The sequence below is a fragment of the Hypanus sabinus genome, chromosome 4 (genome assembly GCF_030144855.1).
Source record: "Hypanus sabinus isolate sHypSab1 chromosome 4, sHypSab1.hap1, whole genome shotgun sequence".
Classification (NCBI taxonomy): domain Eukaryota; kingdom Metazoa; phylum Chordata; class Chondrichthyes; order Myliobatiformes; family Dasyatidae; genus Hypanus; species Hypanus sabinus.
Window position 1 is genome coordinate 58,178,166 of NC_082709.1, and position 26,190 is coordinate 58,204,355.

At 42.3% G+C, this 26,190-nt stretch overlaps 1 protein-coding gene across 6 annotated transcripts in view; it reads right to left on the reverse strand.

Moving 5' to 3' along the window:
* si:ch211-93g23.2 (uncharacterized protein LOC100005086 homolog) overlaps nucleotides 1-25,920 on the reverse strand; it is a 37,845-nt gene extending 11,925 nt beyond the window's left edge. For 2 of the 6 annotated variants that reach the window (XM_059967164.1, XM_059967166.1), the window contains exons 1-5: nucleotides 22,418-25,920; nucleotides 14,679-14,839; nucleotides 12,536-12,749; nucleotides 9,201-9,301; nucleotides 7,414-7,491 (exon numbers count right to left, since the gene is read on the reverse strand). In XM_059967164.1, coding sequence (XP_059823147.1) covers nucleotides 7,414-7,491; nucleotides 9,201-9,301; nucleotides 12,536-12,749; nucleotides 14,679-14,839; nucleotides 22,418-22,528 — 665 coding nt within the window. In that variant the 5' untranslated portion in view covers nucleotides 22,529-25,920. The other 4 variants (XM_059967165.1, XM_059967168.1, XM_059967167.1 and 1 more) reach the window with 3 other exon arrangements.
* Between the last annotated feature and the right edge of the window lie 270 nt (nucleotides 25,921-26,190).

Sequence of the window (26,190 nt, forward strand, 5' to 3'; positions counted from 1 at the left end):
AACCATCTCCTAATCCTATTCCCACCTACCCGCTTTCACTTAAAATTTCCTCTGTTGCCTTCAATAACCTTTAAGCTGTTATTTTATTACAACCAAGTCACACAAAACGCTGGAGGAACTCTGCAGGACAGGCAGCATCTATGGAAAATAGTACAGTTGATGTTTTGGGCCGAAACCCTTGAGCAGGACTAGAGAAAAAAAGCTGAGGAATAGTTTAAAAGGTGGGGGAGGGGAAAGAAAAACAAGGCGATAGGTGAAATTGGGAGGGAGAGGGATGAAGTACAGAGCTGGGAAGTTGATTGGTGAAAGAGATACAGGGCTGGAGAAGGGGGGGGGGGAGTTGGTGGTGGTGGTGTCTGATAGGAGAGGACGGAAGGCTAAGGAAGAAAAAAGTGGGGAGGAACACCAGAGAGAGGTGATGGGTGGGTAAGGAGGTAAAGTGAAAGAGAGAAAAGGGGATGGGGAATGGTGAAGGCAGGGGCATTATCAGAAGTTTGAGATATCGATGTTCATGCCATCAGTTTAAAGGCTACTCAGATGAATATAAAGTGTTGTTCCTACAACCTGAGGGTGGCCTCATCACAACAGTAGAGGAGGATGTGGATTGACATATTGGAATGGGAATGGGAAGTGGAATTAAAAGGGATGGCCACTGGGAGATCCCGCTTCTGGTGGATGGAGCGTAGATGCTCGGCGAACTGGTCTGCCGATGTACATTGGGTCTCACTGATATAGAATACTTAAAAAGATTAAAGATTAGTAGTATTTGTCACATGTGCATTGAAACAGACAAGAAATGCATTGTTTTTGTCAATGGCTAACACAGGTCAAGGATTTGCAGGGGGTAGCCTGCACAGCATCTCCATGCTTCCTGTGCCAAAATAGCATGCAGATGTTGGTAAGACAACAGACAGAATTGAGCATGGTACAACTAGCATCCTGAACTGCGTATATTTCAATGCAAGAAGTATCATAGGAAAGGCAGATGATAATGTTGATGAGGTAGCTCGTTTACAAACTGAGGCAATGCACAGTGAGGAGAATCTGTTGATAGGACAACATTGCAGTCAACAGGATGAGTTGCAGTGTAGAAGGTGGATAAAATCAAATGGGTGAATAAAGGACTGAATGTGTTGTATTTGAATGTGCACAGTACACGGATTGAGGTATCTAGCACAATTGCAGATTGGCAGGTGGGCATCACTGAATCATGGCTGAAAGAAGATTGTAGCTGGGAGCTTAATGTCCAAGGATACACATTGTATCAAACGGACAGACAAGAAGGCAGAGAGAGTGGCATTGCTGTACTAGTGAAAGGTAAAATCAAATCTTTAGAAAGAGGGGACATAGGGTCAGAAAGTGTTGAATCATTGTGGATGGAGCTAAGGAATTGCAAGGGTAAAAAGACCCTGATGGGAGGTGTATACAGACCCCCAAACAGTAGTAACAATGTGGTTGACAAATATTACAACAGAAGTTAGAAAATCCATGCCACAAGGACAAGTCATTGAGATTTCAATATGCTGGTAGATTGGGAAAATCAGTTTGGTGCTGGACTCCAGCAGGGCGAATTTCTAGAATGCCTAGCTTGTGGTTGTAGGGGGATCAGCTATTCTGGATCAGGTGTTGTGCAATGAACCAGAATTGATTAAAGAGCTTAAGGTAAAAGAACCCTTAAGGTTAGATGATCATATGATCGACTTCACCATGATATTCAAAAAGGAGAAGTTAAAGTCAGCTGTATCAGTATTACAGTGGAGTAAAGGGAATTAGAGAGGCACAAGAGAGCAGTGGGCCAGAATTCATTGGAAGGGAACACTGGCAGGGATGACTTCAGAGCAGCAATGGCTGGAATTTCTGCAAACAGTTTGGAAGGCACAGGGTATATACATCCCAAAGAGGAAGTAGTATTATAAAGACAAGATGACACAACTGTGGCTGACAAGAGAAGTCAAAGACAACATAAACCAAAAAGAGGGCATATATTAGAGTAAAAATTAGTGAGAAGTTAGAGAACTGGGAAGCTTTAAAAAACACACAGCAGGCAACTAAAGTCTTTAAAAAGGTAAAGATGAAAACTAGCAAATAATATTAAAGAGGTTACCAAAAGTTTCTTCAGATACATTGGGTGTTAAAGAGAGGTGAGGATGAACATTAGACTGCTGGTAAACGATGCTGGAGTTTTAGTAATGGTGAACAAGGGAATGGTGGACAAACTAAATAAGTATTTTGCATCAGTCTTCACTGTGGAGGACACTAGCAGTTTGGTGGAAATTCCAGGTGTTGGGGTCATGAAGTATGTGAAGTTACCATTACTAGAGAGAAGACAGATTTCACCTGGATCAGATGAAAGAGTTTCACCAGGGTTCTGAAAGAGGTGGCTGAATAGATTGTGGAGGCACTAGTAATGATCTTTCTAGAATCACTAGACTGGAAGACTGGAAAATTGTAAATGTCATTCCACTCTTCAAGAGACAGGTGGAACAAAGGAAACTATAGGCCAGTTAATCTGACCTCAGTGGTTGGGAAGATGTTGGAGAGAGTTATTAAGTATGAGATCTCAGGTTACTTGGAAGCAAATGATAAAATAGGCAGTAGTCAGCGTGGTTTCCTCATGGGAAAATCTTGCCTGACAAATCTGTTGGAATTCTTTGAAGAAATAACGAGTGGGATAGAAAAAGGAGAATCAGTTGATGTTGTGTTTGGATTTTCAGAAGGCCTTTGACAAGGCACCACACAAGACTGCTTAACAAGCTATGAGCCTGTGGTATTAGAGGAAAGATGCTGTCAAGGATAAAGCAGTGGCTGATTGGCAGGAGAGAAAGAGCGGGAATAATGGGAGTTTTCACCTATCACCTTTCCTGTCTGGCTGCTGGTGACTAGTGGTGTTCCACAGGGGTCTGTGTTGGGGCTGATTCTTTTTACATTATATGTTAATGTTGTGGATGATGGAATCGATGGCTTTGTTGCAAAGTTTTCAGATATGAAGACAGGTGGTGGGGCAGGTAGTTTTGATGAACTAGGCAGGCCACAGAAGGGCTTAGACCGATTAGGAGAATGAGCAAAGAAATGGCAGATGGAATACAGTGTCAGGAGGTGTATGGTCATGCACTTTGGTAGAAGAAATGAAAGGTAGACCATTTTCTAAATGGAGAGAAACTACAAAAACTGAGGCACAAAGGGACCTGGGAGTCCTTGTGCAGGATTCCTTAAAGGTTAATTTTGCAGGTTGAGTCTGTGTTGAGGAAGGCAAATGTGATGTTAGCATTCATTTCAAGAGGATTAGAATATAAAAGCAGGGATGTAATGTTGAGACTTTATAAAGCAATGGAGTGTCGTGAGCAGTTTTGGGCCTCTTATTTTAGAAGAGATGTGCTGAAATTGGAGAGGGTTCAAAGGGGGTTCACAAAAATAATTCCAGGATTGAACAGCTTGTCAAATGAAGAGCGTTTGATGACTCTGGGCCTGTATTCACTAGAATTCAGAAGAATGAGGGGTTACTTCATTGAAAGTTATCAAAAGGTGAAAGGCCTTGATAGAATGGAGGTGGAGAGGATGTTTCCTATAGTGGGGAAATCTAAGACCAGGGGATTATAGCCTCGGCATAGAGGGGCGTCCTTTTAGAATGGAGATGAGGAGGAATTTTGTTATCCAGTGAATGGTGAATCTGTGGAATTCTTTGCCACAGGCAGCTGTGGAGGCCAAGTCTTTATGTATATTTAAGGCAGAGGTTGATCGATTCTTGATTGGTCAGGGCGTGAAGGAATACAGGGAGAAGGCAGGAGATTGGAGCTGAGAGGAAAATTGGATCAGCCATGATGAAATGGCAGAGCAGATTCAATGGGCCAGATGGCTTATTTCTGCTCCTATATCTTATGGTCTTTCCACAGGGATTGCTCCCTCTGTGATTCCCTTGTTCACTCACCCCTCTGCACTAATCACTCTCCTGGCACATCCCTGCAAGCAGCCTAGATACTACACCTGTCCAGTCACCTCCTCCCTCACCTCCATTCAGGGGCCCTAAACTGTCCTTCCAGGTTGAGGCAACACTTCACCTGTGAACCTGCTGGAGTCGTCTATTGTGTCCAATGCATCAGATGTGCCCTCCTCTACACTGGTGAGGTCTGTCGTAAATTGAGGACCGTTCCGTTGAGCACCTCCGCTCCATCTGCCAGAAGTGGAGCTTACCAGCAGTTAAACATATTAATTCCAGTTCCCAGACTTGTTCTGACACGTGCCAAGATGAGCCCATCCTTACAGTGGAAGAGCAGCACCTTAGTCTCCAACCTGATGGGATGAATATCGATTTCTCCTTCTGGTTAGAAAAAGTTAGTACAATTCCCTCCCCTCTTGTATCTCACTCTGGCCTCTTACCTCTTCTCACCTGCCTATTACCTCCCTCTGGGTCCCCTACCCCTCCCCAACCTCCTATGGTCCACTCTGCTCTCCTATTAGCTTCCTTCCCTTCTAGCCCTTTACCTTTCCTATCCACCTGATTTCACCTATCACCTTTGAGCTATCCCCCTTCCCCACTCTTTATATTTTATCATCTTCCCACTTCTTTTCCCAGTCCTGATGAAGGATCTCAGACCGAAACATCGACTGTTTATTCATTTCCTTCCAATTGTACAAGGCATTGGTGAGGCCAAATTTGTTGTACTGTGTACAGTTCTGGTCATCAAATTATAGGAAAGATGTCAACAAAATAGAGAGAGTACAGAGGAGATTTACTAGAATGTTACCTGGGTTTCAGCACCTAAGTTACAGAGAAAGGTTGAACAAGTTAGGGCTTTATTCTTTGGAGTGTAGAAGGTTGAGGGGTAGCTGTGTGGAACGAGCTTCCAGTAGAAGTGGTAGAGGAAAGTTTGATTTTGTCATTTAAAAAAAAAATTGGATAGGTATATGGACAGGAAATGAATGGAGGGTTATGGGTTGAGTGCAGGTAGGTGGAACTAGGTGAGAGTAAGCGTTCGGCACGGACTAGAAGGGCCGAGATGGCCTGTTTCCGTGCTGTAATTGTTATATGGTTATATGCTGCCTGACCTGCTGAGTTTTCTCCAGCATCTTGTGCGTGTTGTTCTGGATTTCCAGCATCTGCAAAATTTCTCATGACTAAAATCCAATTTCCATCAGTCCAGATAAAGTCTGAAAAGTTATTCATCAAATCCTATTCACAATTATCTTTGATTATTCTGCAGGACAGCTTCTTAGCTAGAATATAACCGGAAGATCCTCTGAGATAGCATCCCACCTCTGGTCCACTCCGAGAATGATGTATCAGGAAAGGAGGGTCTTCAAACCTGCCTCAGTACCGGGATTCTGATTTAAGCAAAGCCTGTGTATAGTGAATAAAGTATCAATTGCTACCTCCGGGAATGATTATTCCAGTAAAGACCCATCTGAACTGTTTACTGCTTGTATCTCATACACAGGGGTGGCAAGGTAGCATACTGGCTAAACACAGCTCTTTACAGCGTGCCAGTTGTAAAGTCAGGGTTCAATTCCCATTGCTGTCTGTAAGGAGTTTGCCTGTTCTCCCCGTGACCACTTGAGTTTTCTCCAGGTGCTTCGATTTCCAAAGACACGCAGGTCGGCATTAGTGAGTTGTGCACATGCTATGTCGGTGCAGAAGCCTGGCAGCTCTTGGGGGCTGCCCAGCACAGTCCTCACTGATTTGATTTGATGTGATGACACATTTCGCTGTATCTTTCGATACATATGCAGCAAATGAAGCTAATCTCTCCTTAATTTCATTTTTCCCCTTCATCCCTCTGATTCAAATACAAGGATCATCAGGTTCCTTCGTACGGCAACATTTTGCACACTCATTCCCTTTAAATAATAACTTGCTTGCTTACTTCTCCCTCTAAAGTGGATAATCCTAATTTTCCCCACATGATATTCCATATGCCAAACTTCTTCCCCATTCACTCAATCCAAATAAATCTCTTTGCTGACTCTGTCCTCCTCACACCTCCCTTTGCATCTTCAGTGAACTTGGCCCAGGTGCTCTCAGTTCTTTCCTTTATGGTATCAATATAGACTGTTAATAGCTAAAGTCCCAGCACTGATCACTGTGGTACCACTCTCCCCCCCAAAACATTGCTAATTGACTCCTGATTAGGTCTTGATGAAAGGGTCTCTGCCCGAAACATTGATTGTACATTTCCCTCCATAGATGCTGCTTGACCTGAGTTGCTCCAGCACTTTGTATGTATTGCTCAAGAATTCCAGCAACTTCAAAATTTCCTGTGTTTGTGATTTACTAATTGACTCATTTAAATTGGCCATTGATTTTCTGTAAGTTGAACAATCCCTATTCATGTCACACTCACGTCCCCATCTACATCAACGGAGTGTACATCAGTGGAGTGTTTTTCAAGCTTCAAATTCCCTGGTGTCCACATTTCCAAGGATCTCACCTGGTCCCTGAACTCCTCCATCCTGATCAAAGAGGCACAACAGCACCTTTATTTCCTGTGGAGCATCAAAAAAGCTCACCTCTGTCCCAGGATACTGACTGACTTTTACCGCTGTACCATTGAGAGCATACTCACCAACTGCATCTCAGTGTGGGGTGACAATTGTCCCGTATCGGACCACAAAGCACTCCAGCGGGTGGTGAAAACTGCCCAGCAGATTATCTATACCCAATTGCCCACCATTGAGAACATCTACCATAAACACTGCCTGGGCAGGGTGAAAAGCATTATCAAGAATGCATCTCACCCTAACCATGGACTTTTTACTCTCCTCCCATCCCGTAGGTGCTACAGGAGCCTCCGCTCCCACACCAGCAGGCTCAGGAAGAGCTTCTTCCCTGAGGCTGTGACCCTGCTGAACCTCACATCACAGCGCTAAGCAGTATTGCACCCATGTTGTACTGTCTCAGTACTTCTATATTTGTGTGCTGTAGCACTTTTTATTTGCAGCTATTTTGTAAATAACACTATTCTTTGCATTTCTGGTTAGATGCTAACTGCATTTCATTTGGCTTTGTATCTGTACTCAGCACAACGACAATAAAGTTGAATCTAATCTAATACTCACAATCCTGTGTCCTACCTTGTGCAGTTATCATATATGTAGCACTGTACCAAATAGATACTTTTTTGATTCCAAAGGAAAATTAAGTCTGGAAATACACAGTGCCTATATAAAGTATTCAAACCCCCCCCCCCCCCCCGGAAATTTTCATGTTTTATTGTTTTACAACATTGAATCAATGGATTTAATTTGGCTTTTTGATGCTGATAAACAGTAAAAGACTCTTTTGTGTCAAAGTGAAAGTTATCTAAATTAATTACAAATATAAAACACTAAATCATTGCACAAATATTCACCCCCTTTAATATGACACACCACATCATCAATTGGTATTAGAAGTCATATAATTAGTTAAATGGAGATCACCTGTGTGCAGTCAAGGTGTTTCGATTGTAGTAAAATACACCTGTATCTGGAAGGTCCAACTGCTGGTGAGTCAGTATCCTGGCAAAAACCACACAATGAAGACAAAAGAACACTCCAGGCAACTCCGTGAAAAGGTTATTGAAAAGCACAAGTCAGGAGATGGATACAAGAACATTTCCAAGTCACTGAATATCCCTTGGAATACAGTTAAGTCAATCATTTAGAAATGGAAAGAATATGGCACAGTCGTGAATTTGTCTAAAGCAGGCAATCCTCAAAAACTGAGTGACCATGCAAGAAGGGGAATAGTGAGGGAGGCCACCAAGAGACCTATGAAAAACTCTGGAGGAGTTACAAGCTTCAGTGGCTGAGATGGGAGAGACTGCGCATACAAAACTGTTGCCCAGGTGCTTCACCAGTCACAGCTTTATGGGGAAGTGGCAAAGAGAAAACCACTGCTGGGAAAAAAAACTCTCATGAAATGTCTGCTACATTTTGCCAGAAGGCAAGTGGGAGACTCTGACGTCAGCTGGAAGAAGGTTCTACGGTCTGATGAAACCAAAATTGAGCATCTTGACCATCAGTCTAAATGCTGACTTTGGCATAAGCCAGACACGGCACATCATCCCTTCCCTGAACCATGGTGGTGGCTGCATCGTGCTGTGGGGATGCTCATTTACCAGGCCCTGGAAGGCCTGGTGAAGGTAGAGGGTAAAGGAACGAAGCAAAATACAGAAATCCTGGAGGAAAACCTGATGCAATCTGCAAGAGAACCACAGCTTGGGAGATTTGTTTTCCAGCAAGACAATGACCCCAAGCGTTTTTGTTGATCAGTGCCAAAAAAAGCCAAATTAAATGCACTGTGATTCCATGTTTTAAAACATGAAAACTTTCAAGAGGGGTAAATACTTTTTGTAGGCACTGTAATTACTTTGGATTCTGTTATCCACTTGTGGTGAACTGCATATACCTGTCTGGACACGCCCCACTGCTGACTGCTCCTGTGGCTCCTCCCACTGACCGTGGCTCCTCCCACAGACCCTGGTATAAAGGCGATTGGGGCCTGAGCCCTGCCCTCAGTCTCCAGGATGTAGCATGGTGGTCAACTACTGCTTGTTGTTTCTTCCAGTCAATAAAAGCCGATATCTCGCCTCCTGTCTCAGAGTTATTGATAGTGCATCACCACTCTATATGTTACATCCTCATAAATCTCTAGGGATTTGACAAGCATGATTTTCAGAGAGCCATACTGACTCTGGCCTTAAGAACAATAGAAATCGAGTATTTGATCATGCTAAACAAAATGGCCAAAAGCTTTCTGTTCTCTCTTCCCGGCTTCTTATTTCATCCCCTCCCCCACCCACTCATTATCTTCCCTCAACTGGCTTCACCATCATCTGCCAGCTTGTACTCCTCTTCCATCATCATTCCTTTTTGTAATCTCCACCCCCCCCCGACTTTCCAGCCCTCATGAAGGGTCTCAACCGAAACACTGACTGGTTATTCCCTTCCACAAATGCTGCCTGTTCTGCAAGTTCCTCGAACATTTTGTGTCTGTTACTATAGCTTTCTGCTTTGTTTTCATTTTTTTTTTAGTTAAAATGCTGAACATTATTAAATAGAATGAAAGAGAACTTAATGAAGTTTCTTCCTCTAGTGGGTTAGTCCTGAAGGGGGAGGGGTTATTATCTTAAAGTGACTGTTTTGCCATTTACAAATATTGGCAGGATTCCTACATTGAGTTTTTAAAGACAGTTCAAGAAATTTTCAATATTATCTGGTCTAACCTTTCTTTGTCTAAGAATGTAATAGCTTCAAATATTTCTTTGTATTTATTCCAAGACATCTGTGTTCTTTCACTCTTGTAGGGCTCAAATCTCTCAAACAGCTGCAAATAATTGATGAGAAAAATTATGCACTGTATTAGTCAATAACAATTGTTAAACTAATAACTACATTGAATGTTGGCAACAAAAAAGCATATCCTATATTTTCAAGCCCTGTAGCAAAATTGTGACTGAAGCATTTCTGGGACTTAGTTTAAACAAAACAAAGTCTGTTCACTAGTTTGACAGAAAGGCCATATGTTCAGTGAATTTCTAAAAGACAGAGCCTACCCAAGTTATGAATAGATTCCATTTGTACAAGTAGCCACTAGTCCATTTTATCCTAGAGTCTGAAAATATACAAAAATCCAGTACAAAACTACACAAAAATACAAACCAGTAATTCAGTTTTTTCCCTCTATATTTGTCATGTATTGTATTGTACTGCTGCTGTAAAGTTAAAATTTCACCACCTATGTTGATGATATTAAAACTTGGTTCTGAAAAATCACTGATTACAGTAACCATCACAGTATTGTAATGAATAGCACATCCAATAAGGAAGAACAATGAATAAATGGAGGGAGGGAGGGGAAACAAGTTCTGTCATTCATAGTGGTGAACATACTGTATGCCAGTGAGTTGAATTTAATAATATCATGGGAGCTTGTTTGTATGTAGAGGTGTCCAAAGGTCGGGTGTTTATAAACTGGGAACAATCTGTGGACAAAATGAAAATTAGCATTTGTCCTTTTGTCTACAGATATCATCAAAAATGATTTTCAGCTCAACAGTCCAGCGTGAAGAGGATAATGGAAAACTCAGACCAGTAACATTAGTTTGAAATCTGTGTGAAACATACTCGAAGATGAAAATACAGGAAAATTGCCAGAAACCTTGATTAAGGAGGTCAGAGCAGGACACTTATAAAACAATCAAGCAAAATTAACGTGATTTCATGACAGGGAAACGATGTTTGCCATATTTGCTTGAGTTCTTTGTACATAGAAGTAACATAAACAAGATAGCTAAGGGAAAACAATACATGTAGTGTATTGAGTTTCCAAAAGGTGTTCAATAACGAGGCCCATAAAAGGTATTTGCACAAGGTAAGAGAGCATGGGGTTGGGGTAAAATACTGGCACAGATAACTAATGAAAAGCACAGTTAGAATTAATGTGTGATTTTTGGATCAGTAATTAATGGGAAGTCCCAGAGGTCAGTGCAAGTACCTCAAATATTTACAATCAATCTTAATGATTTGTATCAAGCTGGTGAATTTTCTGTAACTCAGGTTTTCTAAAGTTTAAAAATGGGTCCTGATGAAGGGACTTAGCCTGATACATTAACTGTTTATTCCACTCCATAGATGCTGCCTGACCTGCTGAGTTCCTCCAGCATTTTGTGTGTGTTGCTCTGGCTTTCCAGCATCTGTAGAATCTCTTGTGTCAAAGTCAGTGTAACAAGTTTTGAGGAGGTTACAAAGAGTTAGTAAAGGGGTATGTTTAGCAAGTGGTCAAGAAGGTGGTCAATGGAGCACAAGATGGGGAAGTGCATGATCATCCTTCTGAAAAGAAAGAACAAAAAATATTTTTATCTCTTTTTAAAAAGGAAATTAGTCATGATATATTGTGGTAAAAAGAGATTCGGGTGAAGGTCCTAGTCCTTGCCATTATAAAGAAAGCACAACAGCGCCTCTACTTCCTTTGAGGTTTGTGCAGATTCGGCTCGTTATCTGAAACTTTGACAAACTTCCATAGATGCACAGTGGAGAGCATCCTGACAGGGTTCATCAGAGTCTGGTATGTCCACAAATGGAAAAGCCTGCAACAAGTGGTTGACAGCCCTCCCCACCCTTGAGCACATCTGCAGGGAGTGCCGCAACAAGAAAGTGGCATCTATCATGAAGGACTCCAACCATCCAGACCTGGTTCTTCTCTCTGTTGCCAGTGGTAAAGAGGTACAGGAGCCTTAGGTCCCATACCAGCAGGCCCAAGAGCAGTTATTATCCTACAACCATTTGGCTCCTGAACCAGCTTCACGTCACTCATCTCAATTCACTCTCAAGGACTCTACCACTCATGTTCCCAGCATTATTTATGTTCTGTTATTTGTATTTGCACAAATTTTCCTCTTTTGCACATTGTGTTTTTTTTGTCAGTCTATGTGTAGGTTTTCAATGACTCTTGTATCTCTGATCTACTGTGAATGCTGGCAAGAAGGGGCTGCACAGTGGCTTAGCGGGTAACACATCACTTTACTGTGCCAGTGATTCAGGTTAGATTCCCGCCGCTGTCGTATTCTCTCCCCTGGGTGTTCCTCTGGGTGCACACGGGTTACTTGGTCCTATGGGTGTCATTGGGCAGGAAGGGCCTGTTACTGTGCCGTATCTCAAAATTAAATTAAAAAGAATTTCAAATTAGTATATGGGGATTATATATGTATTTTGATCATAAATTTACTTTGAACTTTAAAATGCAGATACAACAAATAATCAGAGTGTGTGCTCTGTGAGAGATACTGCATATGAAGTAGAGACGTTTGGATCCAACTTTCCAAGGCACTGGTGGGACCGTAACTGGACTACTGCATACAATTCTGGGCTCCGTATTTACGGAGCTTGCAATAGAGTGCGTACAGAAAATATTTACTGGGGTGAAGAAGTTAATCTAATGAGGAAGAGCTTTTAATCATTGCAGTTTAGAATGAAAGCTAAAGCGGACAGGTAAGATTTTGAAGGACCGTGCTGAGGGGATTTATTCCCAAGTGGGGCAAAATACAACTGGGAGTCATATTTTCAGAATAAAGAGTAACCCATTTCAGATGCAGATGAGGAGGAAATTTTGTTCTCGGGGATCATAAGAGTTCTCTAACTCAGTGAGCTGTGTTGACAGAGACTTGGAATATGTCCATAGTAGAGACTGATAAACACCTGAACTATTTCATTCAAGGAGTTTAAGGACAAAGCAGAAAAGTTGAAGCCAATGTTGGATCATGATCTTACTGTGTGGTAAAGTAGTTTTGAAGGATCAACTGTTTTACAGCCTCTCCTGCTTCTTATGTTCAGCCTTACTGGTCTAATCACAATATTGACATAATCTTACTTGTTGAAACTAAGATAAATGTTACGCAAGGCATAGAGTAAACATACAGTTGGTTTGGAAATTTAAGATTAAAACTCATACCCTGATAAGCAATAGAAATATACCTGACCACTATAACGTAAAAGCTTTCTGAGAATTTCAAGAGACACAAAGACGTGCCTGTTTCAGTTGCAATGACATTTGACCTCTTACCTCTTCCACAATCTGAGTCAGGTGCTCAGAGCAGTTGTTATAATGCATGGCAAATGGAAGTTGGTAGTTATGGAGAGCCAAGCAGCCCTTTGGCTTCAGAACCCTGTCAACCTCCTTAAGGAACGTCTCCACATCAAACCAATGTGCTGCAGCCGCCGCTGTGACCAAGTCAACAGAAGCATCCTGGAAATCTAGCTTCTCCGCCACACCCTGTCTGTGGAAAACAATCACACGTACAGAGATACAACATTGTCAATGATCCGCTGGCTTCTATGGGAGGGATCTGATTCTATTTCAAATATAAAGAAATATCTATTGGCAAAAAATTAATTGGCTACCAAACTAGGTTGGATAGTTCCAATGTTTTGGCTCTGCAAAGATAATTCACAATTCACGTACAAGATGGAAGAAAGTGCACTAATTTAGTGCAATTTATGCTATTGGACAAATTGTTTACTCTGATAGCATATGCAGTCACACCACAAGTATGCAGAGCAGGTAGTGGGTGTCATATTACACAATATTGATTGACGCCAACCCCGCCAAATGGGCCAGGAAGATCCAGTTAAACCAGTGCGATTATTATGCATGGATTCCTTACATATAACACAACCCACAACTGTGTAATATGAAGGGATCCTCAACCATCAGTAGTTCTCCCAGCGACTGAGTTGGGACAGAGTTGCGTCTGTTCACTTTGCACTCTCAGTACCACAGGGAGTGAGCTCTCCATACGTTAATTCACATACTTTGGCTCAAGCTAGTGCTTTGGTGGAATGTAACAAGAGGGAGGAGGAAGAAGGGAGCAGGAAAGGCTGACTGGTGGAGGGAGAGGAAAGGCTTCTCCGTACCAGGGTTTATCCAGCGGCATTGTAGAGAACAGCTTTGTGAGAACAATAAGCAGCACTTCAGTTAAGATGATCTGAAAGTGGGCATCTTGCCCATAACATGCCTTTCAGCCGCCACCACAATCTGTTACCAGCACTTCACTAGTACCTCTGCTCCATTCAAAACGTACAGATGGGCGAGAGTGCAGCTGATTATATGAAGCATCATCCGGCACATTCCTCTGACAACTGTTCTCCTGCATGTTAAAGCCAGTTACTGGAATAAATGATCTCTGAATAACATAAACGTGAACAATCACAAGAAAGTTACAGCAACTCTAAAAACCTAAAGAACAATTGCTTATTAACTCATCTCCACTTACAAGCAGCAAGCTGACATCAGAGCAGTAATTGAAGGCTTGACAGGAGATAGGAAATATGCAAGAGCAGAGAGTGATAAGTCTTGGAGTCAAAAGGGTGAGGTTTGCCAGAAGGAGTTGAAAGAGAAGATGAATAATCTCTCTTCTTGTACCCACCCTGTCACTAATCCCTTACATTACATGTGTCAGGACACTGGAGCAGAGATCCAATCGCAGACCCAGTACTGTGCACACGGTGATATAAATTGAGTAACAAATCCCAAGGTGCAAACAAAGTCAGGCTCAAAGTTTAGTCAGAGATCAAAATATCCAGAGAAATCCAAAAACCAGAATTGGGAAACAGGCAGAGTAAACACACACACACCACACACACACACACACACACACACACACACACACACACACACACACACACACACACACACACACACACACACACACACACACACACACACACACACACACACTACAGACACAAATGCTGGAAAGGCTCAGGAAAATTCACTGGCACAATCTGGCAACAAACAGGTGAAAACACAGAACTGAAATACACTGAGCAATAAACAGAGAGGCAGATGATAGGTGGAGCACAATGAGACAGAAGTGGCAGCAAAACAGGTAATAATGAGAAGCAGATGAGAGATGGCGTACTCAGTAATACGGGGGCCGGAGTAGAGCAGGAGCGGGGACAGGAGCACATGGCAATACAAAACTACAGAATGACGGCTAGGGAGAAACACACAAAAAGACGAAGTTCAGCTGGAGGTACTGACAACATGGTCTATGAGGCCAAGAATATTAATTCTTTAGCTGAACACCCAGAGGTTGCACCCATTTTACAGTTTTCACTTCTATATCCGTTTTCACCCTAACTGGCCTTAAAAAATTTTTCAGTTTATATCACTAATTTTCAGCACACGCATATTAAGCGATTACCTATAGGAAACGTTATCGAGTCCACATGTCTTCTTGGCCTCTTCAATCTGAGCCTCGCTCACGTCAACTCCAACCACGGTGTCAAAGAAAGGAGCTAGTCCCCTGGAACTCTGGCCAGAACCACAACCCACATCCACTGCAAGGATGAATGGCTTCCCCTTCTGTAAAGGGAAACATGGTTCAGCCAAACACTTCCCACTCCGCTGCAAATACGTCCTCAATAACACATACACTTGCACAAGATACAACTGCACCTTCAGCAACAAATTGGACAGCATCTTTAACGTATGACTCCACAAAGTATTTTATAGGAAGAAGACTGACCCATATAAGGAGATGTTTGGAAAGTGAGAAGTGAAGAGGGTGAGAAGTTTTGAGATGTTATGGCTTGGAAAGCTGAAGACAATTCTGACAGAGGTGAAATAATGGCAGTCAATGTTGTTGAACTGGAAAATATAGACATTCTAGAGGTTGCAGAGGTACAGAAGAGCAACACTTTACATTTATGTCCCCATCTTTGAACCAACTGCAACTAGAAACAGTTTCTCTCCGAAAATTCTATCAAGTCACTGTGATCTTGCAGGACAAATGAAAAATGTTTAAAAACTGCTCACTGTAGGAGTTCTGAAATAATAACAGAAAATGCTGAAGGTTGTCGATAGGTTAGGCAGCATCTGTGCAGAAAGAGGATTAACATAGCAGGCAGAACTGGAAAGGAAAATCAAGTTTCCTCTCAACCTTTGCTATGGGGAAAACCATTATGGCTATCACAATAGTTATGCGATCACTCAAGCTGAGTATGATGTTCTAAGGGGTTGTCTATTGGTGGGCCCTCAGGTGGCTGTACAGGCCAGTCCAGGATCCACATATTCTTGTGCAGTGTGGGCACGAGTAAGTGGTGGCTGTGGTTAGTGGTTGGGTCTTCTGGTTGTTCATTCTCTCCGTTCACAGCTGCTGCTTGTTCTCTGTGGCATAACAGTGGTCGTTCTCATGTAGCACAAATCCCTCTTGAACAGATTTCCTCCAGGTTGATCAAAATGGAGAATGCCTGTGCATGACTTTGCTCAACGTGGGGAGTCCGATGTGAGGGTGGCCACCACATGGTCCTTGACAGGTTAGTGTCAGGGTCCAGTGGCATGATGACTCAAACTCCTCACTGCTGCAGCCTTCCTCTACTTTCACTGCCATTGTGATGCATGGTCATCTTCTGCCCACTCCACCTCTGAGGTTTTGGTTAGCAGCTTCTTTGTCTAGAACACCTTGCTTGACAGTGCCATGGTAACACTACCATAGGGCATTGCTCTTGGGATCTCAGGAACTCATAAGCCTACCCACCATGACAAGGTGACAAACCTCAAAGAATGGTTCACAGTATTCCAGATGTGACATAATTAATATCAGTGCCTATCATACCATATACGTTTCTGTATTTATGCCTCCTCTTATGAAGGCCAGGATCCTAAGTACTTTACTATTAGGACAGTTTGGTTCCAAGGAATACCTTAGAGGAGGAAAGAGAATTTGATTGGTATAGGTATTTGTAAAGTAAATTATGAAAAACAAGCCTCTTGATAACTGAAACTACAGCTGCCCGAGAAGCCACACCACCAGGTTCAGGAACGGTTATTACCCCTCCACTGTCAGGCTGCTGAACCCATAGAGACAACTTCACTCAACTTCACTCGCTCCATCACGGAACTGTTCCCACAACCTCTGGACTGCTGAGTATGTACTTTCATTAATTTTATTATGGTTATTGAATTTACTGAATATATCCAGTAGAAAATTAATCTCAGAACTGTATATGGTGACATGTACCATGTACTTTGATAATAAATTTACTTTAGACTTTGCCAGTGGTGAAAAGATTAAATGTCCGAAATTTCAGATACCTTAAAAGATTGTTTTGTTTGCAAATCAGATCTCTTTGATATTAGGACCCAGTGCCATTTTAAGAATGTTGAATGGGTATCCAGCTCAGTAAATCACATGAAGGACAAAGAAAAGGCTGTTTAAAGTTATCAATGTAGCTAATAGCTCTCCTCTGCATCCCACAAGAGACTTCCACAAGATGGCACCGTAAGATTCTAAATTCCACTGCAAGGGATTTATTGCTAACATGTTGAAGGCCGGGTTGTCACCCTTTCCCATTTTAGGAGGCAGTTGGTCATCAAAATGGGAGGCACAGAAGTTATAACAAACAGAAACTCTCAACTCGTGAAATGGTGAAATTTTATGGCAGATGTTATTCTTTCCTCTGCATACAGGTAGAGGCTAAAGCAAGGCTCTGGAGACGAGGACATTAAAAGATGTGGTCACGGGAGCGGAGGAACAGCTATGGGCTTTGCTTCAGATTGGTGGACTGGGCTGTGTTCAAAGTAAATTTATTATCAAACTACAAATATGTTTCCACATACAACCCTGAGATTCATTTTTTTGCAGGCAAACTCCATAAACCCATAGTAGAATAATAACCATAATAGAATCAACGAAAGATTGCACCAACTTGGGCATTCAGCCTATCTGCAAAAGACATAAACTGTGCAGATACAAAAAGATAATAATACTAAATAATTAAGCAATAAATATTGAGAACATGATATAATGAGTCCTTGAAAGTGAATTCATAGGTTGTGGAATTTCAATGACGGGCTAGTAAAATTGAGTAAAGTTATCCCTTTGGTTCGAGAGCCAATTGCTTAGTGGTAATAACTATTCTTGAACCTGGTGCTGTGAGTCCTGAGGCTCAAATCCCTTCTTCCTGAAGGCAGCAGCAAGAAGTGAGCAGGTCCTTGTTGATAAAAGTCCCTGATCATGAATGCTGCTTTCCTGCAATAACATTTTGTGTCGATGTGCTCAGTGATGGGGAGGGAAATACCCATGATGGACTGGGCTGTATCCACTACTTTTTGTAGGATTTTCATTTTCAAGCATATTAGCGTTTCCATACCAGGCTGTGATGCAGTCAGTCAGTATACTCTCCAGTACATGTATATAGAAGTTTGTCGAAGTTTTAGATGTTCATGGTGAATCTTCGCAAACTCCTAAGGAAGTAGAGGTGCTGCAGTGCTGTCTTCATAATTGCACTTATGTGCTGGGCCCGGGACAGGTCCTCCAAAATGATAACATCAAGGAGTTTAAAGTTGATAACCCTCTCTACCTCTGACCTTCCGATGAGGACTGGCTCACAGACCTTTGGTTTCCCCCTACTAAAGTCAAAAATCAGCTCTTGGTCTTGTTGACATTGAGTAAGAGGTTGTTGTTATGACACCACTCAGCCAGATTTTCAATCTCCCTCCGAAATGTTGATTCATCATCACCTTTGATTGAGCCAACGATAGTGGTGTTGTCAGCAAACTTCAGTATGGCATTGGAGCTGTGCTTAGCCACAGATATAAATGTACAGTAAGCAGGGCAGGGGGCTAAGTACACAGCATTGTGGTGTACCTGTGCTGAAGGAGTCTGTGGAGGAGATGTTGTTGCCAATCCAAACTGATGGGGTCTGCAAGTGAGGAAATCATGGATCCAATTGCACAAGGAGGTATTGAAGCTTATTGACTAGTTTTGAGGAGATGATGGTATTGAATGCCAAGCTTTAGCTGGAGAGCATCCATATGTTTACATCTTTGCTGTATAGATGTTCCAGGATTGAGTGAAGGGTCAGTGAGATGACATCTGCTGTGGACCTATTGCTCCAGTAGGCAAATTGGAGAAGATCCAAGTTGCTTCTCACGCAGGAGCTGATATGTTTCAGAATCAGTTTTAGTATCATCAGCATATATCGTGAACTTTGCTGTCTTTGTGATAGCAGTACAATGCAACACATGATAAGAGAAGAAATTACAGTAAGTATATAAATATATTAAATAGTTAAGTTAAATAAGTAGTGCAAAAATAGAAATAAAGTAGTTCATGGGTTCATTGTCCATTCAGAAATCTGATGGCAAGGGGACGAAGCTGTTCCTGAATCATTGAGTGTGTGTCTTCAGGCTTCTGTACCTCCGACCTGATGGTAGCAGTGAGAACAAGGCGTGACCTGGGTGATGCTGAGCCCTAATGATGGACAGCACGTTTTTAAGGCATCGCTCCTTGAAGACGTCCTGGATACTGTGGAGGCTAGTTCCCACGATGGAGCTGACTGAGTTTACAACTCTCCGCAGTTTATTTCGATCCTGTACAGTAGCCCCACCCCCCATACCAGACAGAGATGCAGCCAGTTGTAACGCTCTCCACAATGCAACCGTAGAAATTTGCGAGTACTTTTGGTGACATACCAAATCTCTTCAAACTCCTAAAGAAATACAGCTGCTGGTGTGTCTTCTTTGTAACTGCTTCAATAGGTTGGCTCCAGGTTTGAACTTCAGAGATGCTGACACCCAGGAATGTTAAATTGCTCAGTCTTTCCACTTCTGATCCCTCTATGAGGACTGGTGTGTGTTCCCTCGTCTTACCCTTCCTGAAGTCCACAATCAGTTCTTTGGTTTTACTGACATTGAGTGCAAGGTTGTTGCTGCAACACCACTCAACTAGCTGGTACATCTCACTCCTGTATGCCCTCTCATCACCATCTGAAATTCTGCCAATAATATGTTGTATCAGCAGCAGATTTATAGATGGCATTTGGGCTGTGCCTTGCCACGTAGTCATGGGTGTAGAGAGAGTAGAGTATTGAGCTAAGCACACACCTCTGAGGCACGCCAGTCTTGATTGTCAGTGAGGTGGAGATGTTATATCCCATCTGCACAGATTGTGGTCTTCCAGTTAGGAGGCTGAGGATCCAGATGCAGAGGGAAGTACAGAGGCCCAGGTACTGGAGCTTTTCGATCAGAACTGTACCTTGCTTTATCAGCAACCTCCCAAAATAATTCATCACATTGAATGTAAATGCTACTGGATGATAGTCATTGAGGCAGGTTACCATGTTCTTCTTAGCCACCAGTACACTGAAGCCTGCCTGAAGCAGATGGGTACCTTAGACTTCCAAAGCGAGAGGTTAACAATCTCATGAAACACTCCAGCCAGTTGATCTGAACTATGGATCAGAAGGAATAAACTATGGTTGTCACAGACTTTATAAAAACAGTTGTAGGCAAGTGTAGCCCTACAAAATCATTCAGAAATTTACCCAACCAGAGGCCCTGGATGAACCATGAGATCCACAATCCGCTGAGGCCAGATCAGAGGTTTCAAGTCTGGTGACCAAAAAAGTTGCAAGAGGTTCAGATACGATCTCCGGAAAACCATCTCATGAGTAAATTGGTAAATCCGGACTAAGAATGAATCAATGAAGGATGCTCGATGGCAGTGGCAGGGCTTGAATGCTATCACCTCTTACAAAGTGACATCAGGATGACAACAGGGCTTTGTTCCCAGATGAATTCAATGCCTTCTATGCTCAACATGACTGTCAAAACATAGAGAAACTATCACAAACTCCCACAGCCCCCGATGACATTGTGATTTCGGTCTCCGAGCCCGACATGAGGAGGGTGAACCCATGGAAAAAATCTGGCCCAGATGGGATATCTGGCTGAGTACTAAAGACCTGTGCTGATCAACTGGCAGGAGTGTTCATTGAGATCTTTAACCTCTTGCTTCAGCAGTCTGAAGTATCTATCTGCTTCAAGGAGGCTTCAATTATACCGGTGCCAAAGAAGAATGTGGTAACCTGTCTCAATGACTGTCATCCAGTAGCACTTACATCCACTCTGATGAAGTGCTTTGAGAGGTTGGTGATGAAACGTATCAACTCCCGCCAGAGGAGACACTTGGATCCATTCCAATTTGCCTAACGACACAACAGGTCCACAGCAGATGCCATTTCATTGGCTCTTCACTCAATCTTGGAACATCTCGACAGCAAAGGTGCATACATCAGGATACTCTTTATTGACTACAGCACAGTGTTCAATACTATTATCCCTCAAAACTAATCAATAAGCTTCAAGACCTCCTTGTGTAATTGGATCCTTGATTTCCTCAGTTGCAGACCCCAGTCAGTTCATATTGGCAACAACATCCCATCCACAAGGCTGTGTGCTTAGTCCCCTGCTATACTCACTTCACAGTTAATACTGTGCGGGTAACCACAGCTCCAATGCCATTCTGAAGTTGGCTAGCAATTTTAGTATCATAGCCCAAATCAAAAGTAGCGACGGATCAGTATATATGAGAGAAGATTGAAAATATGGCTGAATGGTGCCTAACAACAGCTTCTCACTCAATGTCAGCAAGACCAAGGAACTGATCATTTACTACAGGAGGAGGAAACTAGAGGTCCATGATCCAGTCCCTGTCGGGGATCAGAGGTGGAGAGGGTCAGCAACTTTAAATTCCTCAGTATTATCATTTCCGAGGACCTGTCCTGGGCCCAGCACGTGAGTGCAATTACAAAGAAAGCACGACAAAGGCCCTACTTCCTTAGGAGTTTGCAAAGATTCAGCATGTCATCTAAAACTTTGACGAACTTCTATAGATGTGTGGTGGAGAGTATATTGACTGGCTGCATCACAGCCTGGTACGGAAACACCAATGCCCTTGAACAAAAAATTCTACTGAAAAACAGTGGATATGGCTCAGTCCATCATAGGTGGAGCCCTCCTCAGATGTCGCAGATGAGGAGTATCCATCATCAGGGTCTCCTACCTCCCAGGTCATGCTCCCTTCTTGCTGTTGCCATCAGGAAGAAAGTACAGGAGCCTCAGTGCTCACACTATCAGATTCAGGAACAGTTATTACCCTTCAACCATCAGGCTCTTGTATCAGTGGGGTTAACTTCACTGAACTTCACATACCCGTCACTGAACTGTTCCCACAATCTATGGACTCACATTCAAAGACCCTTCATCTCATGATCTCAATATTGATTGCCTATGTATTTATTATTATTGTTATTTCTTTTTTCTTTCACATTTGCACAGTTTTGAACACTGGCTGTCCACCCTGTTGGGTGCAGTCTTTCATCAAATCTACTATGGTTGTTGGATATACTGAGAATGCCCACAAGAAAACAAATCTCAGGGTTGTGTATATATGTACTTTGATAATAAATTTACTTTGAACTTTGTACTTTAACAGTTGAATTCTGCCTTTCATCCAAATTACTAGTCCTTTTGCCATGTCTTAAATTATAGGTGATTATTGTCAAATGTGGATGACAGTTCAAGTTTGTGGTTATTCATGTGTACATATGTACACTGCCAAATGAAACAATGTTCCTCTGGACCAAAGTGCAGAGTACAGTACATTTAACTCAGACACAACACATAAAGTAACATTTCCACAAATAATCTAACAAATAATAAAATATATTCCAGAATTATGAAACTAGATATTCTTTCTAATAGAACCATTCAATGTGTACTGTTCCTTTAGAAGAATTAAGAATATCTCACTTTATTTTCATGACAAAGTTAATGATCTTTCCCTCATGCCTTGGTACAAATTTTAATCTCTCATGGGTAATGAGGCATGAACCAGCAGTTTAAAGTGCAACTGAATGAACAGGGTGAACAGAAGGAAACCTTTAAAACTCCTTTATCTTTTAACTTGATGCAAGCATATGTTTATGCACCGTTATTCACATTTTTAGAGATTCAGTTAAAAATAATCCTGATTTAATTGTGGCTTCTGTTAGCATGTAAAAGATCAGAATTCAAAGCTCTTTCCTTTTACTGCAGTGGTCAGATGCTAATCTTATTTCCTGGCATTTATCTCCTATGTTTTTTTAGTTCTCTCACCTTTTTCTCCAGGTATTTGAGGATGAGGCTGTTAGTTTCAGTAGGTGCACAGGGTCTGTATTTCTGATACAGAGCAGCATGTTCCTTCCCCTCGAAGAAACATGTGGCCATGCTTGTGTGAAATAAAACAACCAAACTCCTCACCAGCAGGCGTGTTAAACACAAGTAATTCTCTGTCTGATGAAAGATCTTCCACTTGAAACATTAACTCTGTTTCTTTTTCTGCACAGATTGCCCGAGTGCTTACAGCTTTTCCTGTTCAGTATTCTTACAGTCACTTTTCTCATTTGTCAGATCAGCAATGAAAAACCAATGAGCTTCTGAGGCAGCTCCTGGCCTCTCCAGCCCATTGGTTCTTTCATTTCCCTGCTGTCAGTTGGCAAACATATCAGTATGCAGCTGAAGAGGGCAATGTGGGTGACCATGAATAGAGAAGATTAAACTCAAGAAAATTATTGCCAGTTTGCTGAGTTTATTGGAAGTGCCTTTTATCTCGCTGAAGCCGTACTTATTGAGCAAGCAAGTCGTGTGAGGAGGAGTTACACAGAATGTCTTGAAATTATAAAGTACTTTTAAAGAACGTTGGACTAGATCAAACTGCTGCATAGTGAATGAGGTGAAATGAATGCTCCTGTGTACCATGTTCAACAATTACATTACAAATGTTAATGAAAACATCTGCAACACCAACTGCAAGGGTTAACACCCGATTCACATAATTTGTCATAATACTTCCTTGCGCATGAAGCTAATTAAAATAACAATAGAAATGATTTTGTTGTTGTGGGTGTTAATGAACAGCTGAGACAGGTGGGGGAAGTGTCTTAAATCTCCCTAAGGCTGGAATACCCCTCAATCTGATTAAGGTCAGAATAGCCACATCACTACCTTGCTGAATTTATATCTTAAGGACCTTCCCACCTACCCAAACTACCTGACCTGAACTGTATCTGCTGAAACCAATTTGGATAAGTTCCGACCAGGGACCCCACAAAGCCTCCAGCAGGCACCCCGTCCTGCCCAAACTGCTCAGTGTGACACCTTCTGTCACTTAGCTGTCTTGGTCCTTCTGAAATTCTTTGCTGTCTTCGCTGGGACTTTAAACCACTCACTGAGGTGAAAGTTGATAGATTCAGCTCCTAGCAGACAATGCCAGATAAGAAACTATATTTTTTACTGGCAAACAGCTGGTCAGAAGGTGAGAGACTTGACTTTTGCCGAAGCATTCTGCTGGTAGCAACCTTCCAACCAGAAAAAAGAGATACAAGCAATTACTTCCTATTGGTAGATTAGACTGGCCCACCTATTGACCTATTGAACTCAATTGACTTTATTTCTTAGATCCTTCACATACATGAGTAAAAATCTTTGTTACATCTTTGTTAAATGTGCTATGTGCAATTATAGTAATTTATAATAAATAGAACAGTCAATGTAATTTAGAGTACAGTCAAATCAGTGTGAGTTCATCAGTCTGATGGTCTGGTGGAAGAAGCTGTCCCGGAGCCTGTTGTGGTACCGCTTCCCAGATGTTAGCAGCTGGAATAGATTGTAGTTGGGGTGACTCGGGTCCCCAAGGGCCCTTTTTCCACACCTGTCCTTGTAAATGTCCTGAATCATGGGAAGTTCACAACTACAGATGCACTGGGCTGTCCGCATCACTCTCTGCAGAGTCCTGCGATTGAGGGAAGTACAGTTCCCATACCAGGCAGTGATGCAGCCAGTCAGGATGCTCTCAATTGTGCCACTGTAGATTTCCATTTCATAGTTTTCTTGATGTTTCTTTGTGCCAGTGGATGGCATTGTGAATGGGAAACGTTGTGGCATTTCCTGAAGTTCAAAGCCTTACACCACTAAAATCTATTTACAACACTTGCAGGGAAACATTACAGGTGGGTGGCATTTGGGATTGTTTATAGTTAAAAACCACAAAACTGTGCTGGGAACTTCGCCATTAGTGCACCTGCCATCAATGGCCATCAGTGCCTGTGCTGATGTTGAGTGGACGAGGCAGCTTCATAGCGTGGCTTCATTGGAGAGCCACAGCAGAACTTGCAGAAGGTCAATGCTGCCTTTTATTTTTGTATTTGTAGAAGGAAACTGCTTAATTGATGAGATCTAACTGGGTATTTTCAGAATATGATGTTGTACGCTCAAGCACCAGCTAAGGTCCGCAGAGTGTGTTAGAATTAACAAGGAATACTTCATCAAGTATTGAGGTGCTGTGATACTCATTCAATGGGTAGTGTCAGTGGTGACAGAACTCCATTTTTGGAGATATCATTTGGCAAGTCACTCAAGGCAAGCCGGTGACCAAGGGGAAGAAGACAAAGAATTAGCCAATATTTCCTATATTTTTATGCTGAGTAACGTGTTACGAATGTGAAGCAACTCTGAGGGGCCGAAGGGTACAAAGTCGCCCCCTCCTTTTCAAGAATCGCAAGATCACTATTATTTCGAGTCTGAGACCCAGGAAATGAGAGAGAGAGACATCCAGAATACACAAGGTTTGGAATGTGTCCTGGCCTCAGTGGAACGAAACCACTGATAACGGCCATTGTCTCTTGGAGACGGAATTGTGTATTGAGTACTGTACTATTCATTGAAACCCCTCAGGGGACAACCAGAGTGGTCTGGTTGAGGGATTGTATCATCCCAACCTGATTGACATCTGAGACCCCGTGAGTAAGGATAAAAGAGGGTCTGGGGAACAACCCCTTTAGACGCACCAGGAGAAACGCTAGAAATCCAGTGACAGCATTTGATAGCGAAAGCCGGTGGAGGCTTGTGTGCGTCCTTCCCCTGCCTGGGTTGGCAGGCTCACCATGGCAGAACGGTTTAGCTAAAGGAGAGGTCACACTTGAACGGCCACAACAACGAGACACCTGACGGATCGAAATCATAAAGGAAAACCAGCAAGTTATTCTCCTAAATCTCTCTCTTTCTCCAACAATTGCAACACAGCAGTCCCCAACGGCTGCAGCCTGCATGAACTGAACGAACTATATATTTCCATCGGACAATACATTTATCCCCTAGACAACGATAGGGCTTATTTCTTATTGATTATTATTATACCTGCACTTTTAGATTTAGTTTTGACGACGTATATTAGCTGTATATTTGCATTGATATTATTTTTGTGTATTTTTACTAATAAATACTGTTAAAAATAGTATCATCAGACTTCAATGGATGTCTCCATCTTTGCTGGTAAGTGACCCAGTTACGGGGTTCGTAACAACTTGGGGATCTCGTCTCGAGATTTGATACCAAATTGGAGGGCCAGTGAATCTGGCTTTTAAGTCCAAACTTGGATCTGGTTGCACAGGTAACCAGACGGGAAACCAGCAAAGATGGACGTAGACAAAGTTATAGAAAACCCGACTCTGGAGGCGCTAGAGGCTGCCACAAAGTCAGACTTGATAAATATTGCGAAAGGACTAAATCTTGCAGAGGTGAGGTTGTCAATGAAAAAGCAGGAGGGTGCGGAGGGCCATAACTCAGTATTATATTGTGAAGATTGTGTTTTCGGCTGAGGTATTGGAAAATATCCCTGACAAGGTACCAGCTAGTGGGACGGCTCAGTTAGAGTTGGAGAAATTGAGGCTGGACGTGGAACAGAGGAAAAGGGAGTATGATCTCCAGCTAAAGGAGTTAGAGGTGAAAAGGGAGAAGAAAAGAGCTGAAAAAGAGCAGGAAAGATCTGAAAAGCAGAGGGAGCATGAAATTAAGTTAAAACAGCTGGAAGCAGCTGAAAAGGAGAAGGAAAG